Raw genomic sequence first — 18,444 nt, 5'->3', positions numbered from 1 at the left:
ACCATGTATTTATTTCTAGAAAACAGTAAGTTGGAAAACAATTTTGTAATATATCATTGAACTTTATCATATATTCGTATTAAAATAAGCTTTAATTTAGTTATAAAAAGAAAAAAATTAACACCAAATTTAGCCCATTTCTTGGACCTCAAATTTCAAACTGTCTTTTATGCCAAATAGTATTATATAATGGAACATTAATCCCAGAAAAATATTAAGATGAGCATAAGCGCGGTTCCGGAGATATTAAGGGTTGAAAGTGATGGTTTCTCATAACAGAGACCGCCGTTTTTAGACTTCTTTTCTGTTGTTTAAATAAAAGTTACCATTCCCCATGTATTTTTGCGCGCTGAATACAAATCTGGTAAGCAAATTGCTCTATCACGTCAGATTTCTTTAAAAAATATCAAAAATAATCATTTTTACTTCACCATGGCGTCAAAAAAAATCTATTTCTATAAAAATCTATTACTCATATTAAAAAAGCATCCCAATCTGTAAGAGGCAAAGAAGCTCATATTAAAAAACACCCCAATCTGTGAAAAGCAAGGGGACTCACATTAGAAAAGCATTTTAATCTATGAAAGGCAAGGAGACTCTTAGTAGAAAAAGCTCGATCCGTGAAAGGCCGTGTCACGTGTCACTTCAACTTCACCTATCTCGAAGAGTTTTCATACTAAACAAAAACTAACAAAGAGATGCTTTCAATTGTGAAATACAAAATCAGATGAGCCTTAGTTTATTCGAAAGGGGGGGGGTCGAAGGTATAAAGTGTCAGAGTGTTTGAGTGCATGGGCCTTCGTTTCAGAGAAATTTGCATGTGAAGTTTGGCATTCGCTGCACGGTCCGTTAAGTACTATTGCGCGTTAGGTTAAAGCGCGGTGGCTGAGGAGACTAAAGGTGAGATCCACTAGATGTTGTAGATGCTTCGAACCGCTTCAAGAGTGATCCACTAGACATTTAGAAGCGTTCATAGCAAAAGGTAAGACGTCATAACTACGTCACTGATTTCCCCTTCTATCGTGTTTCAAATGTTTCAGCGGGAGAGATAGTACGGCTACGCTGTACGGCTGAAGCAAAATTTTGAATACCTCAAAGGTGGGAAATGTATCAGAAGATCTATGTTCCATACACTGTGCACTGTGCAGCCGTACAGCGTAGAAGTGGACCGTAGCCCTGCAGTCGATTATTTTGTTATTCCTTCATAGTACTTAAAAAAAAATGCCGATTATTCAATTGTTAGACATTAACACTATGAGTTTTTCTCCAATTTTTTCTAAAATAAATTCGAAATTGATGGTAGCATCCTAAAATCATCAAAATTGCAAGTTAATTGCAAATTATAAATTTTCAACTTTTAGATAGAGAAGAAAAGGGTATTATGGCTGCTGTCGACAATATGGCTACTCCTATTATTTCCATTATTAGGTGACGTATTCCAACAATTGCTTATGGAGTTACTCGTTTAGTAGCCCGCCGTTTTTTTAGTGATGCTAATATGTCAATACATAATGACTAACAATTGTTATAAGGCATTTTTACTTTTGAGCACTTCTAAACTTTTTCAAGGTACACTTAACCTTTAATTACATATATTTTCTCATTATTCTTAAACTTGAGTGTATTATCACACAAAAATACATACACTTAAGTGTTTTTTTTTTTATTTAACTTTTTATTCGGCCGTATACATTTCGAGTTATACAAAGTTAAAACAATAACATGGAATTTTGTTAATATAGTTTTTTAAGCAAAATTTTTATATCAAAATATTTCTTCAATAAATCGATTGTTATTCTAAAGAACGGTGTTTAGAAACATTAGAGACATCATTTTATGCTTGTTGTTTAATATTAAAGAAATAAAACAATATTTTTAATGAAATTTCTAATGGTATTTCTAAAGCTTCTAAAGCAAAAAAATTTTTAATCAGGAAAATTTTAAACAATAAAAAATTTAAAATATATAATTTTATAACAAGGTGCTGTGTTTCTTTTAAACTAAACTAATTTTTTAAAAATTATTTTTGTGGATGCCATATTACAACCACTTTTTTCTTCCACCGATTATAGAGTGCATTAGATTTGTATAAATCACGTCCTAAATAATAAATATTTTATTATTTTGAGTATAGAATCTGTCAAACAACACTCTGACAAATGTAATCATTCAAGTTTCAATAGAAAATATTAATTACAAACAAAGTTATTCAGTAAAATGAAAATGAGTGCCATATTAACCTCTTCTTCTCTATAAATATTTATAATAACGTACTGTAATAAGCATCCCGTCAGCCAAACGTGAACATACAGATTATTCGGAGAGTCTGCTATCACCTTCTGTTACCAGAAAGGCAACAGATTTCACACAGACTCTGCAATATCTGCGGTGTCAGCAAACTGCTGTCAGAAATTGGACAGAAACTGTTGGCATTTAATTTCAGCAGAAATCGAGCACATAGTGTTGACAGGACTGTTGTCAGATTGGCGGCAGAAATCAAGCATAACCTGCGCAACACAATCTAACGGCAGACTGGCAGCAGAAATCGAGCACCGCGTGCTGACAAGATCTGACGTCAGATTGGCGGCAAAAAACGAGCCAGATCTACGTGACAATCTAACAGCAGACTGGCAGCACCACGCAAACACGCCGTGCTGCCAGCAGCTTATGTCAGATATGCGACAGAATTAGAGCAAGACCTGCACAACACAATCTGACGGCAGATTGTTAGCACCAATCGAGCACCCCGTGCTAAGAGAACGTGACATCAGATTGACAGCACAATTCAAGCATAACCTGCATAACATAATCTGACGGCAAACTGACATCACAAATCGAGCACCCCGTGCTGTTTTGCATATTAATTTTTAAATTGTGACGTAACTCTTCATGAATTTATTAAGGGCCTTTTCAGACAAACTTGCATAATTGCACGCATAAATAACATATGCATAAAGAAAGTGATTGATCCATTTTCTTATGCATTTGCTTAATTATTGGACAAATTAATTTCTTTATGCATATGTTCTGTCTGTTTCTGTTTGCATTCTATACGCCGCAATTTCTATCTGCACCTGTCCGTGATTGCGTATAGAAATTCTATTCGTATCTATCTGCATGTATTTGTCCAGATTTCTATCTGCATCTGCCCGCATATATAAATAATTAAAACCCGTTCCTGGCCATAGTTTGACTAACAAAAATATTCAAAAAAATTGGAATTCGAAATAGGACTAAAGCATGAAAAAACATTACTGATGTAAAAAAACTTTTCAAAACTCAATTTTGCAACTAATTGGTATAAACAAATTACTAAAAATTGACTGTAGAGAAAAACTGATTACTCCAATCGATTCTACGGGAAAAATTACTAAAGGAACGTTGCAAAAATAAATTTTGCAATTAATTTGTTTATAACAAGAAAGTGTTATATATGTTTCTTGAGTCAGTTTTCCCAAAGAATCGATTGGAGTAATCAGTTTTTCTCTACAGTCAATTTTTAGTAATTTGTTTATAACAATTAGTTGCAAAATTGATTTTTGTCAGCGTGCTTTTTACGTCAATAATGTTTTTTCATGCTCCCATACTATTTTCAATTGTTGTTTTCTTGACTATATTAGTCTGAAATGGGTTTTAATTATTTAATTATATAGTTTATATAATTAATTTTAAAAATATTTAAGACTAAATCAAAGGATTAGAGAATGTTTGCGCGATACTCAACACGTAACTGTAAGTTTCTTTCTGTTCAGCTTTACTTTAAATATAACTTTTTATTAATGATATTACAAGTGTACGATTAGCTCATTGTTAGCGTATTAGGTTATTGTCCCGAAATTTTAGGTTCGAATCCCGCCGGCGCTAATGCGTTTTTAAAAATTGTAAAATAATGCGTAATCGTAATTAGTAAAATAAAATATATGCAAATTAGATTAACCTATAATAAAAATAAGAATAATATCTGCAAGAAAACTAAAAAAAACTTTTTTATAATAAAAATTTTTGAAAATTTTAAATACAAAATGCTTGATTTTTGCTGCCAGCGTGACGTCAGAACTTGTCAGCACGGCGTGCTCGATTGTGCTAGCAGTCTGCCGTCAAATTGTGTTGCGCATATCATGTTTGAACTCTGCCGCCTATCTGGCGTCACGTGCTGGCAGCACGGCGTGCTCGTCTGGTGCTGTCATTCTGCTGACATAAAATATCAACAGGTTCTGTTAACAGAACGTAAGCAGAATTTGAGATCAGTTGAGTTCAGTCTGTCAACACGTCGTGATCAAATCTGCCGCCAGCCTGCCGACACAGTGCTAACATTTTGCTGACTGGGCATATACATACCCGGTCAACAAAATGTTAGTACTGTGTCGGCAGGCTGGCGGCAGATTCGATCAAAACGTGTTGGCAGACTGAACTCAACTGATCTCAAATTCTGCTTACGTTTTGTTGACAGAACCTGTTGACATTCTATGTAAGTGAAATAACAGCACTAAGCGAGCACGCCGTGCTGCCAGCACATGACGCCAGATAGGTGGCAGAATTCGAACACGACATGCGCAACACAATCTGACGGCAGATTGCTAGCATAAATCGAGCATCCCGTGCTGACAAGATCTGCTGTTACGCTGGCAGAAATCAAGCATTTTTATTCAAAAATTTTTATTATAAAAAAACTTTTTTTTAGTTTTCTTGCAGATTTTATTCTTATTTTTATTATGAATTAATCTAATTTGCATATATTCTATTTTTCTAATTATGATTAAGTATTACTTTACAATTTTTGAAAACGCATTAGGAGCCGGCGGGATTCAAACCTAAGATTTCGGGACAATAATCTGATACGCTAACATTGAGCTAATCATACACTTGTGATATTGTTAATAAAAAGTTATATTTGAAGTAAAGCTGATTTAACAGAAAGAAATTTATCGTGTTGAGTATCGCGCAAGCATTCTTAGTAGCCCTTTAATTATTTAGCTTTAAATATTTTTAAAATAAACTATATAAACTGTATAAATTATATAAATAATAATAATTAAAACCTGTTCCTGCCTAAAGTAATATAGTAAAAAAAAACAACACTTGGAAATAGTACTAAAGTATAAAAAAAATATTGGCATAAAAAGTACGGTTGCAAAAATCAATTGTGCAACTAATTGTTATAAACAAATTACTAAAAATTGATTGTAGAGGAAAACTGATTACTCCAACAAATTTTACGGGAAAAATGAATCAAGAAACATGCATAACGCTTTCTTAATTGTTATAAACAAATTAGTTGCAAAATTTATTTTTACAATATTTCTTTAGTAATTTTTTCTGTAGAATCGATTGGCGCAATCAGTTTTCTTTTAGAGTAAATTTTTAATAATTTATTTATACCAACTGATTGCAAAATTGAGTTTTGAAAAGTTCTTTTTACGTCAATAATATTTTTTTACGCTTTGGTCCTATTTCCAATTCCAATTTTTTTGACTATTTTTGTTAGTTAGACCATGGCCAGGAATGGGTTTTAATTATTTATATATGCGGGCAGATATAGATAGAAATCTGGACACAATACATGCGGATAGATACGGATTCCTGTACGTAATCGCGGACAGGTGCAGATAGAAATTGCAGCGTATACAATGCACACAGAAACAGACAGAATATATACATAAAGAAATTGATTGGTCCAATAATTAAGCAAATGCATAAGAAAATGAATCAATCACTTTCTTTATGGATGTTATTTATGCATGCAATTATGCAAGTTTGTTTGAATAGGCCCTTAATAAATTAATGAAGAGTAACGTCACATTTTAAAAATATGCAAAACAGCTCGGTTTGCATGATTTCTGCTGCCAGCGTGATGTCAAATCCTGTTAGCACGCGGTGCTCGATTTCTGCTGCTAGTCTGCCGTCAGATTGTGTTGCGCAGTTTGTGCTTGATTTCTACCGCCAATCTGACATTACTGTCAACACTATTTGCTCGATTTCTGCTGGAATTAAATGTCAACAGTTACTGTCCTATTTCTGACAGCAATTTGCTGACACCGCAGATATTGCAGAGTCTGTGTGAAATCTGTTGCCTTTCTAGCAACAAAAATTAATAGCAAACTCGCCGAATGATCTGTTCGTTCACGTTTGGCTGTTGGGGTACATACAGTGAGATTGAAACTGCATACTATTGAGTGAGGGAATTATATGTTCCACATACGCTTATATTTTAGGAATTCGTTCGAAATTTCTTTTCAAAATTATCTCAATTTGTTCTGTCATTATTTTCACAAAATTTGTACTTTCGTCGATTCATAAATGTAGAACTGACTGTAGCATGTTCATTGAAATTAAGATTACAAGAAAAGTAGTTGATATAGTTAGAACACATATTGTATAACTAAATGTAATTACTGCATGAATGCATGATCATAGTAATCGTAAAAAACAAATTATAATTAGTTGCTATGTAACGATGCACGTCTTATTTATAATTACGATCTTCTTCACTTCGTTATTATCTCTCGTTGTAACAAGACGTTCTATGATTTACTTCCTATTAATAAAATAAAGTTATTACTATAAAATAATAGTAAATTTATTTACATAACTAACATTCGTTATGGGCCCAGAACACTGTTCAGTGCTTAAATAAAAATTAGTGAAGTGCTCTGAAGAACGGCATTACAAAGAAGATTTCGTTTCTGATGAATCTCCTAAAAATCCAAAGGAAGAGATTCTGAAGACAGAAAATGGCAGAACCACATAGTCACGTTACAATTAGTAAACTAAAAGGAAGAGAGAATTATTGTACATGGAAAATTGCCATGCAGAGCCTGCTACAATTGGACAGTTTATGGAAAGCCATCCAGGGAATGGAGACTAATGAAGAGAAAATAACGAAGGCAAAAGCAAGAATAGTTTTAAGCGTAGACGAGTCGATCTTCGTGCATGTGCCAAAAGCGACGACAGCACAAGAAGCGTGGAAAAATCTTCAGTCGGCATTCGAAGACACAGGACTTATAAGATAGGTGGGTCTACTTCGTAAGATCACGACTACAAGATTGGAAACCTGCGGAGAATCGATGGATGTCGGCGAGATCATATCTACGGCGCACCAATTGACTTCCATCGGTTTCGAGATTAATCAAGAATGGCTTGGAACAGTATTGCTAGCGGGCCTTCCCGATAAATATCAGCCAATGATAATGGTATTAGAAGCTTCGGGAATACAGATCACGGAAGATTCTATTAAGACTAAATTGCTGCAAGAGACAAGCTGCCAGAAAAGTACTGCGGAAGGAGAAACAGCTTTTCATGCGAAGCATCAATTCAAAAGTGGAAGCTCAAAATTCAAACCGAGGAAGTTCATTTGTTGGAACTGCGGCAAACCCGGTCATTCGGCGAATAATTGCAACGAGAAGAAGAAAGGAGAGAAGGAGAAGAAGCCGGAGCAACGAGAAAAGAAGAAGAGTGAAACCAGCACCAAAGCGGCGTTTCTCACAACAGCCTTCATAGCGGACAGCACGTACGAAAGCGGGACTTGGATCATTGATTCAGCGGCAACGGCACACATGTCTCCAAAGAGGGAACTCTTCAAACCTTTTACTCCCCTGGCCAACGCAGAAGTAGCGGTAGCGGATGATATGCGGTTAGAGATAAAAGGAAAAAGTACTGTAAATCTTGCAATTAATTTAAACGGTCGAGTCAACGAAATCACAGTAAGTGATGTATATTTCGTACCAGATTTGAAAGTTAACTTACCATCCGTGCGTAAAATAACAGAGAAAAACCTAATTGTAAAGTTTAATAAAGATTGTTGCAAAATATCAGATAATTACAATAATAATCTAATTGCGGTTGCGAAAATTAAGAATAACCTGTACGAATTGATACATCAGAAAGAACTAGCGTGTAAGGGTAAGATTGTTAGTGCTCTTAAATGGCATAGGAGGCTAGGACATTTGAATCGCCATAGTATGAAAGTTTTACGAGATCAACACGCGCGTGGATTAGATTTTAAAAATCCGGGAGAGGAACCATGCGAAGTATGCGTTAAAGGGAAACAAACGCGACGACCTTTTATTAAAAGCGACATTAGAGAAAAGAAAGCGTCAAAACTCTTAGAGTTAGTCCATACTGATATTTGCGGACTAATGGAAATAAACTCAATCGGAGGAGCTAAATATTTTATCTTATTTATAGATGATTATTCTAGACATTTAAGCGTTTATTTTTTAAAAAATAAATCGGAAGCACTAGAAACATTTAAGAAATATAAGATTTATGTTGAGAAAGACAGGCAAAAATATTTTAGCTCTTCGTTCAGACAATGGACGAGAATTTGTTAATGAAGCATTTAAAGAATATCTTAAAAAAGGAGGTATCCAACATCAACTCACCGTTCCATACACACCGCAACAAAATGGATTAGCTAAAAGATATAATAGATCAGTGGTCGAAAAAGGACGCTGCCTACTCATTGATTCAAAACTACCAAAGAAATTTTGGGCTAAAGCATCGTCAACAGCAGTATATTTATTAAACCGTCAAAAGGTTTAGGAAATCAAACACCATACGAGATGTGGACAGGGAGAAAACCCGATTTATCCCATCTGAAGACATTTGGATGCAAGGCATTGGCTCATATTCCAAAAGAAATGAGACTAAAATTGGACGAGAAAGCGAAATCCTGCATTTTTCTGGGATATCTAGAGCACACTCAAGGCTATTGTTTATGAGACGAAGAAAAAAGAAAAGTTTTTAAAGGAAGAGATGTAATCTTTTTTGAAGATGATAAAAATAGAGAAGAAAAACTAGAAAGTCAAGAAACTAAACAGAAATCTGATAATGAAGAAAAGGAAATAGTTTTTCAAGAAAAAGAAAAATTTTCATCAAGAAACAATTTAACAATTTTACCTCTGAATTCTTCTACCGAGGATCAAGATTCAGTGGAGGTACAGCCGATCGAAAATGAAGAACGAAACCATAACATAGAAAACAGCGAAGAAAACACTGAGATGCTTATTCGCACTAGCGGCTAAATATGACTATGAGATTGAACATCTTGACGTTGTTACAGCCTTTCTGAACGGAGAATTAGAAGAAGAAATCTATATAGAACAACCGGAAGGCTTCATTGTAAAAGGACAAGAAGAAAAGGTATGCAAGTTAAAGAAAGCATTATACGGATTAAAACAAGGAGCGAATGCCTGGAATAAAAAACTTGATAAAGTACTTAAACAACTAGCCTTCAAATGTTCAGAGGTGGACCAAAGCCTGTATATTAAAAGAGACAACGACAATGTAATTTATTTAGCGGTTTACGTGGATGATTTGTTATTATTTACTAATAATAATAAGATGAAGAAAGAAGTTATACAGAAATTAGAACAAAGATTTAAGATGAGAAACCTAGGAGCAGTTTCAAGAGTCTTGGGGATAAACGTTTCTAGAAACAGAGAAAAAAAAAATTTTTTTCTAGAACAAAAGGATTACATCAAAAAAATTTTACAACGCTTTAATATGGAAGATTGTAATCCATCGAAAACACCACTTAATATTAACCAAGAGTTAACAAAAGAAATGTCACCCAAGAATAATTCTGAAAAAAATGAAATGAAAATCCCTTACAGGGAAGCCATAGGCAGTTTAATATACCTCTACCAAGCTACACGACCTGATTTAGGAAGTACAATTACCTCTCTAGGATCTTATGTCGAAGATCTAGGAATTGTACACTGGAATGCATTAAAACGTATCCTACGATATCTAAAAGAAACACACAATTTGAGATTAGAATTTGATGGTTTTAACTTGTCCAAGTTATGTGGCTATTGCGATGCGAATTAGGCAGGCGATAAAGATACCAGACGATCAACAAACAGTTACGTCTTCTTATTGGGAAAGAATGCAATCTTTTGGTCTTCCAAAAAACAGCTATCAGTTTTCCTGTCAACAACCGAATCAGAATATATCGCGATAGCAGTAGCAAGTCAAGAATTAATATGGTTAAGAAGGTTAATGAACGAAATTAATAATGAATATGTAAGCGAAAAAATTAAACTTTTTTCAGACAACCAAAGTGCAATAAAGCTATTACACACAAACAACTTTCATACGAGAACAAAACATATAGACACAAAATATAAGTTTGTAAAAGAATTAATTGTAAATAAAATAATAGACCTAGATTATATACCGTCCGAAAGCATGATAGCTGACGCGCTCACTAAAGCAGTAACGCGAAATAAAATAGATTATTGCAATGAAGGTATGGGACTGAAAAATAATTAAAAATATTTTTTTTTTCTTGCAACCTTAATTTACAAATGTAGAACTGACTGTAGCATGTTCATTGAAATTAAGATTACAAAAAAAGTAGTTGATATAGTTAGAACACATATTGTATAACTAAATGTAATTACTGCATGAATGCATGATCATAGTAATCGTAAAAAGCAAATTATAATTAGTTGCTATGTAACGATGCTTGTCTTATTTATAATTACGATCTTCTTCACTTATTATCTCTCGTTGTAACAAAACGTTCTATAATTTACTTCCTACTAATAAAATAAAGTTATTACTTATAAAATAATAGTAAATTTATTTACATAACTAACAGTAAATATAACTAAGAGAGTCTTAAAAAATTTTTGCTACACTTATTAATGCAATCTTCTTTTCCATATTGATATGAATATTATCAATATAAATATTATTTCTTCTTAGCAACGGTTAGAACTTTGGTTTCTGTCACGGAATATCGCTTCCAACGCTTCACACGTGATCCATTTGCGCAGCGTTGGCAACATTAGTAGCGCTCGTGGATCACTCTAGCGGAAGCATTTGTAGCGAGTGTCTGAAACATCAGCAACATCTAATGGAATGCACCCTAAGGCGCATGCCTCTTATTTTGTTCTCGGCGGCCCCGTGAAGAGAGGTGTTCGAAACCTCGCAATGCCAATTTTTTTTTCAATAACTACATTTATCAATTGTAATTAATTTTTGTTATTCTTAGCAAAATATTAATCGTTATATATTATTCGTTACATGAAACAAAATGTAATAATCAGAAAGTTTGCATATTTATTCAAGTTTATTCATAATACAATTCTGACATAGCTGTACAATGTTGTCAGTAAAAATTTACGTAAAAACATTGGAAACACAAATTGATTGTACACGATAAATATTGTACAAAAAAATAACGTGTTTTACAAAAAACATTTCATATTATGTATGTTTACAGGAAAACAATTGATTCACATTACTAAAAATTTCGCATTTATGTGCTAACTTTGACGCGTACCAAGCAAAGTGTAATATATTTTTAAATTTCGGCGCAGATAATAAATAGTGTGTCAATGATTAAATTCTGATTGCATCATATTGCGTATTCAATTGTTCTTTCTCCGCCAACAATAATATCAGGGCAATGTACAGGAATGTCAGAATTGTATAATAAATAAATAATAAAAATAAATAAATAAACTTGAATAAATATGTAAACTTTCTGATTATTACATTTTGTTTCATGTAACAAATAATATATAACAATTAATATCTTGCAAAGAATAATAAAACTTAATTACAACTGATAAATGTAGCTGTTATTGAAAATAAAAAATAAAAAAATTGGTACTGCGAGGTTTCAAACACCTCTTTTCACGCGGCCGCCGAGAACAAAATAGAAGGCGTGTGCCTTAGTCTTCTCAGCCACCGCGCTTCACGCTTTAACCTACCGCACAATAGTACTTAACGCACCGCGCGGCGAATACCAAACTTCACATGCAAATTTCTCTGAAACGAAGGCCCATGCACTCAAACGCTCTGACACTTTTTATACCCTCGACCCCACCTTTCGAATAAACTAAGGCCCATCTGATTTTGTATTTCGCAATTGAAAGCATCTCCTTATAAAATCATATTTTAATCCGGGATAAAAATCCATAAGAAACAATGTTTCACTTCGTTATATATACAGAGTATCAGATAAAGTTCGCCCGTGGTCTCGTGGGTTGATAGAGTAAGTAAAACTAAGCAGAAAAGTCCTGTACTATTTTTCAATATTCTCAATAGTTACCGAGATAAAAATTAATAAAGTCGGCAAATAAGCACGTACTTTCCGTACCCACCACACGCGGGAACCATCTGTCGTTCGCCAAACCATAGGCAGCCGCAGCAAGCGGTGGAGTGAGAAGGGAGAAGCAGCAATAGCCGTCTTACCCTTTTCATCGCGCTGCCCGCCGCAGCTGTCTATGGTTTGGCGACCGGCGGTCCTCGCATGCGGTGGGCAAGAAGAGTACGCACTCATTTGCCGGTTTTACTAATTTTTATCTCAGTAACTATTACGAATATTACAAAATGGTACAAGACTTTTCTGCTCAGTTTTACTTGCTCTATTAACCCACAAGTCCACGGGCGAACTTCATCTGACACCCTGTATATATATTTTTTAGATAGATTTTTAGATACAAAATAGATATTTTTTAACGCCATGGTAAAGTAAAAATGATCATTTTTGACACTATTCTGAGAAATCTAACGTAATAGAGCAATTTACTTACCAGATTCGTATTCAGTGCGCAAAAATACATAAGAAATGGTAACTTTTATTCAAACAACAAAAAAGAAGTTTAAAAACGGCGCCCTGTGTTATGAGAAACCATCATTTTCAACCTTTTAGATCTCCGGAATCGTGCTTATGCTCATCTTAAAATTTCTCTGGGATTAATATTTTATTATATAATACTATTTGGCATAAAAAAAAGTTTGAAATTCGAGGTCCAAGAATTGGGCTAAAAAACAGGTCTTTTTGGTATTACTTTTTGGAAAGAAAAAGGTAAGTAGTAGAAAAAAAAAATGTTTATTTTATCGCTATTATAAAGTACTCTTCAAGTCATTCAACTTTCATAAGAACATTTCTTTTCTATGTCTTATAATTTTAACAATATTGATTTTGAAAAAACTTGATTTTTTTTAAAGATGTTTTATCCTCTAAAAATGCGTTAGAGCACTTATAAAAAACATGTGTCACTACCTAAATAACATTTTTTGCGCGCAAAGTTTGCGCATCTTATGTATGTAAACTGTGTATGCGGTTTACGTGAGTTTTGCCCGCAAGTTGGTTAAATTCATGTATTGTCCGATACACCAGCAAATCACATGCAAATGGATACCACTTGTTGTGCCCAAACGGACATATGCCAAAGGCGCAGTGCGCAGGAAGCATGTGATCTGTGACTATCGTGTTGAACATCGTGAAGCAATCCTGCCAAAAATGTGCAATTAAAACAGATTAAAACGGAATACTTTTTAATCGGTTTTAAGCTGTTTTCATCAATTCAATCCACGAGCAGATTAAAAAGTAATCGGTTTTAATTCTATACAAATCGTAATTGATTTTAATATCGCTTTCGCAAATTATTTAAGTGTAATGCACAATATAAAAATTTTTAAAAATTGTAATTTAGTTGCATTAAGACTCCTAAATACTCTCAGCGACCACGTTTAAAAATCCTGACAGTAGCGAGAAATGATATGCTGAAACGCTGAGAACTCTTGCGTGCTATTTTTTTAAAATAAAAAGCTATTTTGATAAAATAACATTGTAAATAATTTTAATTAATTTTTTAAAATTGTTCAAAAACTTTTTTTTGACGGTTGTTTATTAACTGCTAAAAAAACATAGCTTTCGGAAAATTTTACAAATTTGTTAACGTGATTTATAGTGTTGTCATCAAAATATCTCTTTATTTAAAAATGGCACACAAAAGAGACAGCATCTCAGCATATCACATCGCATTAAAATTTGATTTAATTATAATTTATGAAATTCTGTAATTTCGGATTAAAATGGTTTTAACAAGTGAATGCTGGTGCCTCCGCTAGGCGGCCACGTCGCGGTGGATCTTCCCCTAAGTCAAATGCGGCCACAGGCGTACGTTATATCTAGGCACCACCGCGGTCGACCCCCCAGCTCATACTTCAGTGAGTTTTTTATAAAGCTGCTTATTGCAACCTCGAAACAAATACTCGCTCATTCTTTTTAAACATGACATGTGTGTGGAACGGTGTTCAACATAAAATTTTATATTTTTACATGTAAATAACAATTTGTATTGTTATTTAATCTTGTACATAAATTAAATGTATAATTCAAATTTAATCTTTTTTTAATCCTTTTTAACGAAAAAAATACAAGAAAATTTTTTTTTTGTAAACTAAACATTTATTACGTTTACATTAATGTAATCTATTTTAATAAATCTATCTGGGTTCCGATTTTATTTTCAATTAGTCTTAATACCGTATCATCGGTATTAAGACGGCAAAAATCCTGATCGATTCTTTTTTTTTTGAAATCGGTTTTAATCGCAAATTTTCGGCAGGGTATTGCTTATTGAGATTGCGCGCAAAAATGTGCTAGCGTTTTGCGTGCATATCGCTTATTGAGATCGCGTGCAGTGTGCTAGTGTTTTGCTATCGCTATGACGACACACTGGAATAAGGTTTTGCTTGCACAATATGAACCATATTTATGCGTAAGTTGCTAGATATTTACGCGCAAAATGTTTTCTAGGTAATTTTGATCCAAACTACAACATATTAAAAACTCATCAAAATCGAAGGGGAACGTACCTTTTCTTATAAATAAAACTAAAAGTTATCAATTTCTTTATTTAATTATTTAATTTTTATCTTTTCGACTAACCATTACCCAACCCTGATTTCCAGATTATTTCAAAATAGAATAATATACCTGGTGTAAAGTGTAAAACTCCTTTCCAACTTTTTATTGTCATCAGCTCTATTAAAATAAAATGATAATTAATATTTAAAAGAATAAAGTTTTTGTTAAGCATATCCGATAAGCATACATACTTACGCGAACTTGTGCATAGTTTTGATACAAATACATTGCATTTACCAAAAACCATTATGAAATTTGCTAATGAAACATAACAAAATGACAATGGCCTCGAGAATACGAGTTCCTTGAATATAAGACAGATATATTCTAATCTGGAAAAAATTGCATTTATATAAAAACTATAGACATTAAAACAAACGTGATAATATTGATGTACCCTTTATCACAATAACCCACTTTCTGTTGCACATTACACAGTAGTTTTACAATAGCATTTATAAGACCCGTAAATTGATGAGATCTCCTCTGCAAATAATATTTCAACTTTTATTAAAAATTGCTACTTAGTGAAATTAATATTTCAAGAAGATATTCACGCTTTCTGATTTAAAAAAAATTATTTTTGACATTTTTTAAAATAGTGTGACCCTTAAGAGAAAGAACAGATTAAAAGTAAGAGACTTGCAAGATTCATTAACAAAACTGTTTGCAAAACTTGAAATGCGTTTTTCTAGAAATAATATTTTTTAAAAGTGTTGTTACAATAATTTATCTCGAGTCTAATAGAGTAGAGTCCAATTAATTCAAAATTTTCAGAAAATATTTTCATTTTTGTGTCGGTCAAAATGCAATTAAATAAAAATTCTATTTTTTCGATTGTTCCGATAAAAAGTCTCGAAAAAAATAAAAAATTAAAATTTTTTAAAACTGGAATTTTTATAAAATTAATTTTTTCTCTTGATTTTGGATTTGATATTGGACGAGAACTACATTTCAATTATACATAAGTCAATTGAAAAGTTTCCAATCTGATCAAGAAAGAACAAGACCTGCTTTATGATGTTTTTGTAATTCAACAGATGATATTAAGTGACACATGTCACTCAAATTTTTAAATCATTCTGACACCTAAATTTTCTTCGACAGTCATTCAAATTGAACAGGTGTTATAGTGGGAGCATTCAATATTATAATCGCTCACTGATCAGTTAGATGTAATTGGTTCTTACCGATCTTAACTTTAGATCCAATCTATCACATTAAATTGCTACTTGATCGTTCAGTAAACAATCGCAGTACTAAATGCACCCAGTTTGTCAACAATGGACAAAACTATTGCAATGGCCAAATTGCACAAATTAAAGTTCGAATTGATTCTTTATCTATTGTATTCTTCCAATTTATGTGATTTCTTTCTGTTTCCAAATTTGAAAAAATAACTGTTGAGAAGAAATTTTCAATAGATACGATAAATAACTATTTTAAATAAATCATATTTTACAGAAAACATTGAAAGGTCTGAAAAAATGTTAGAATAAATGTATTGAATTAAAAAGAGACAATGTTAAAAAATAATTTTATTTTGCTAAAAACATATTTTCTTAATCAGACCAAAAACTTTTTAATCAACCTACGTAGATTAATAGTTTTTTTAAACGTCCATACAAATTTGTAAATAATTGCTAAAAATAACTTATAATGTAAAAAAAGTGTCTTAATGCTCATAGCTATATCTTAGTGCTCATATTTACTCGTGTGATTTTACATACCTTTTTAATTTCACTAAATCGCGCGCTGAATAAATTTTCGTAACATTTATTACTAACTCTTATTTAACTTAGAGCTGTGTTGTGACCAAAGATTTATTCGACGCGCAGTTTTATGAATTTGAAAAGGTATATAAAATTACACAAATAAATATCAGCGCTAAGATCTAACTATGATCGTTAGGATACTTTGTTCATAGTTTTCACATTATTGATAGAATAAGTACTATATCTTACATAATATTTGACAACATTTAGAAGGACATTCACATGTCAAACAATAAATGTACTTCAAGTTTATAACATTTATATTGTTTCCAAAAAAATTTCTAAAAAAGAATATAAAATAACGAAAGAGAGAATACCGTCTTTACAGAATAAAATAGTGTTTACTTACAACATGTTCTATTAAAGTGACGCATTCCAAAATAATCTCTAGCATTTCAAACTCATAGCCCTTCTTTGACCATGTATTATAACGTGTCATTTGTGGCAGGTAACGATTGTAACATTCGTCGCTGCGTGTCAGCAACTGTGACTTCCCTGCTAGGTAATTACTTAAATATAACGATTCAGTACTAATGTGTGAAAGTATACCAAGTAATCTTCTAGCTTCGATTCCACGTTCGCCTTCATGCCATGAATCTGCTTCGCATTCAGACTTTATACATATATTGTGATCTTCATAAATCGTAGAAAAATATAAATCGTTCATATCTCGAATATCATCATTCTTCATAGCTTGAAAAATTGTTTCCAGAACTGTTATAATATTCAATATTAATTCTCGTGTTGTTAAGATTAGCTAAAACAAATAAATGTTATGTTATATAATACGCGCGCACACACCTTATTGTATATATTATATTACACTGTGATGTACATATAGTGTGCCCTAAAACTGACAATAACTATTTTAATGACAGATTCTTTAGATTTTAAGACGACAATTCTAATACCAAAATGTCGAGGCTATGATACTTCTCAAATGGGAAGACTAAAAATTACAAATGATTGGGCTAAAATGTCGCACTCAGTAATAGCAAAGTGCTCCCTTGAACCGAATACCTTTAACAATTGGTAAAATTATTCTAGAAATACACAATGAGTTTTCTTAAAAAACTAATTCTGTTTTTCTATAATTTAATATAATCTCGACATTTTGGTATTAGAATTTTCGTTCTCAAAATCGTTCTCATTCTCAAAATCTTTCAAAGAATCTATCATTAAAATATTTCGTCAATTTTGGGACACCTTGTGTGCATATAAATCAAAATATCAAATAAATAAATAAATAAATAAATATATACATACATATATATATATATATATATATATATATATATATATATATATATATATATAACAAAATAAGAGAGGTCTTGAAAAAATAAGTTATGAAGATATTTTTCGTTCTAAGTAATAATTTTTGAAATATAAGAGTTTTAAGTTAGCCAATTGTAGATTATGATTAAACGGAAATTTGTGAATCGCGCGTCAATAGTGTTAGTGATTGCGCATTTCATGCGTTCACTGACATTATACAAACGATCGTGTGCAAAATATCGCGGAAAGCCGCGTGTTGCGCATAATATTTGATAATTATTCACTTTAGGGGAAGCAGCTCCAATGGCGTCAACCTTGACATACCTTGTCAAGATCATATCCCTAAGTGACCTTCAAGAGATATTAGCCGTTATTTGTTAAAAAGTTGTAATCATTGTAAAAATTATTGTAAAAAAACATTAAAAAATTACAAAGAATTTTCGACTTTCTATGCAATAGGAGACCCTTCTTATTGAAAGTACTGTTTTATATAAGTTTGTTTTGACCATACACAATATACTTCTGTTTACATTTTACACATTCCAATGCTCATTCAGTACGATATTGAAGCACAGTCAGCATGGTTGCTTTCGACAAGAGTTTGCGACTTTCCACAAAAAACGAGGCCCCCCCCCCCCCACGGAGGCAAAACGAAGTCTACAAATGTACTGTTCCACATGGGTTTGCGACTTTCCACGCAAAGCGAGATCCACT

The 18,444-nt window shown here is 32.6% G+C and overlaps 1 protein-coding gene across 4 annotated transcripts in view; it reads right to left on the bottom strand.

Moving 5' to 3' along the window:
• The window catches only part of LOC105195921, an 86,026-nt gene that overhangs the window by 16,550 nt on the left and 51,032 nt on the right, over nucleotides 1-18,444 (bottom strand). For 2 of the 4 annotated variants that reach the window (XM_039447416.1, XM_039447418.1), the window contains 4 exons: nucleotides 16,802-17,209; nucleotides 15,075-15,163; nucleotides 14,869-15,009; nucleotides 14,747-14,794 (listed from right to left, as the gene is read on the bottom strand). In XM_039447416.1, the coding sequence (XP_039303350.1) occupies nucleotides 14,747-14,794; nucleotides 14,869-15,009; nucleotides 15,075-15,163; nucleotides 16,802-17,209 (686 nt within the window). Of the gene's footprint in view, nucleotides 1-14,698; nucleotides 14,795-14,868; nucleotides 15,010-15,074; nucleotides 15,164-16,801; nucleotides 17,210-18,444 lie in introns of all 4 variants that reach the window. The other 2 variants (XM_039447417.1, XM_039447419.1) reach the window with 2 other exon arrangements.

This window comes from Solenopsis invicta, chromosome 3 (genome assembly GCF_016802725.1).
Source record: "Solenopsis invicta isolate M01_SB chromosome 3, UNIL_Sinv_3.0, whole genome shotgun sequence".
NCBI classification, from domain to species: Eukaryota; Metazoa; Arthropoda; class Insecta; order Hymenoptera; family Formicidae; genus Solenopsis; species Solenopsis invicta.
The sequence above is the reverse complement of the archived record's forward strand: the minus strand, read 5'-3'. Positions and strand labels throughout refer to the sequence as shown.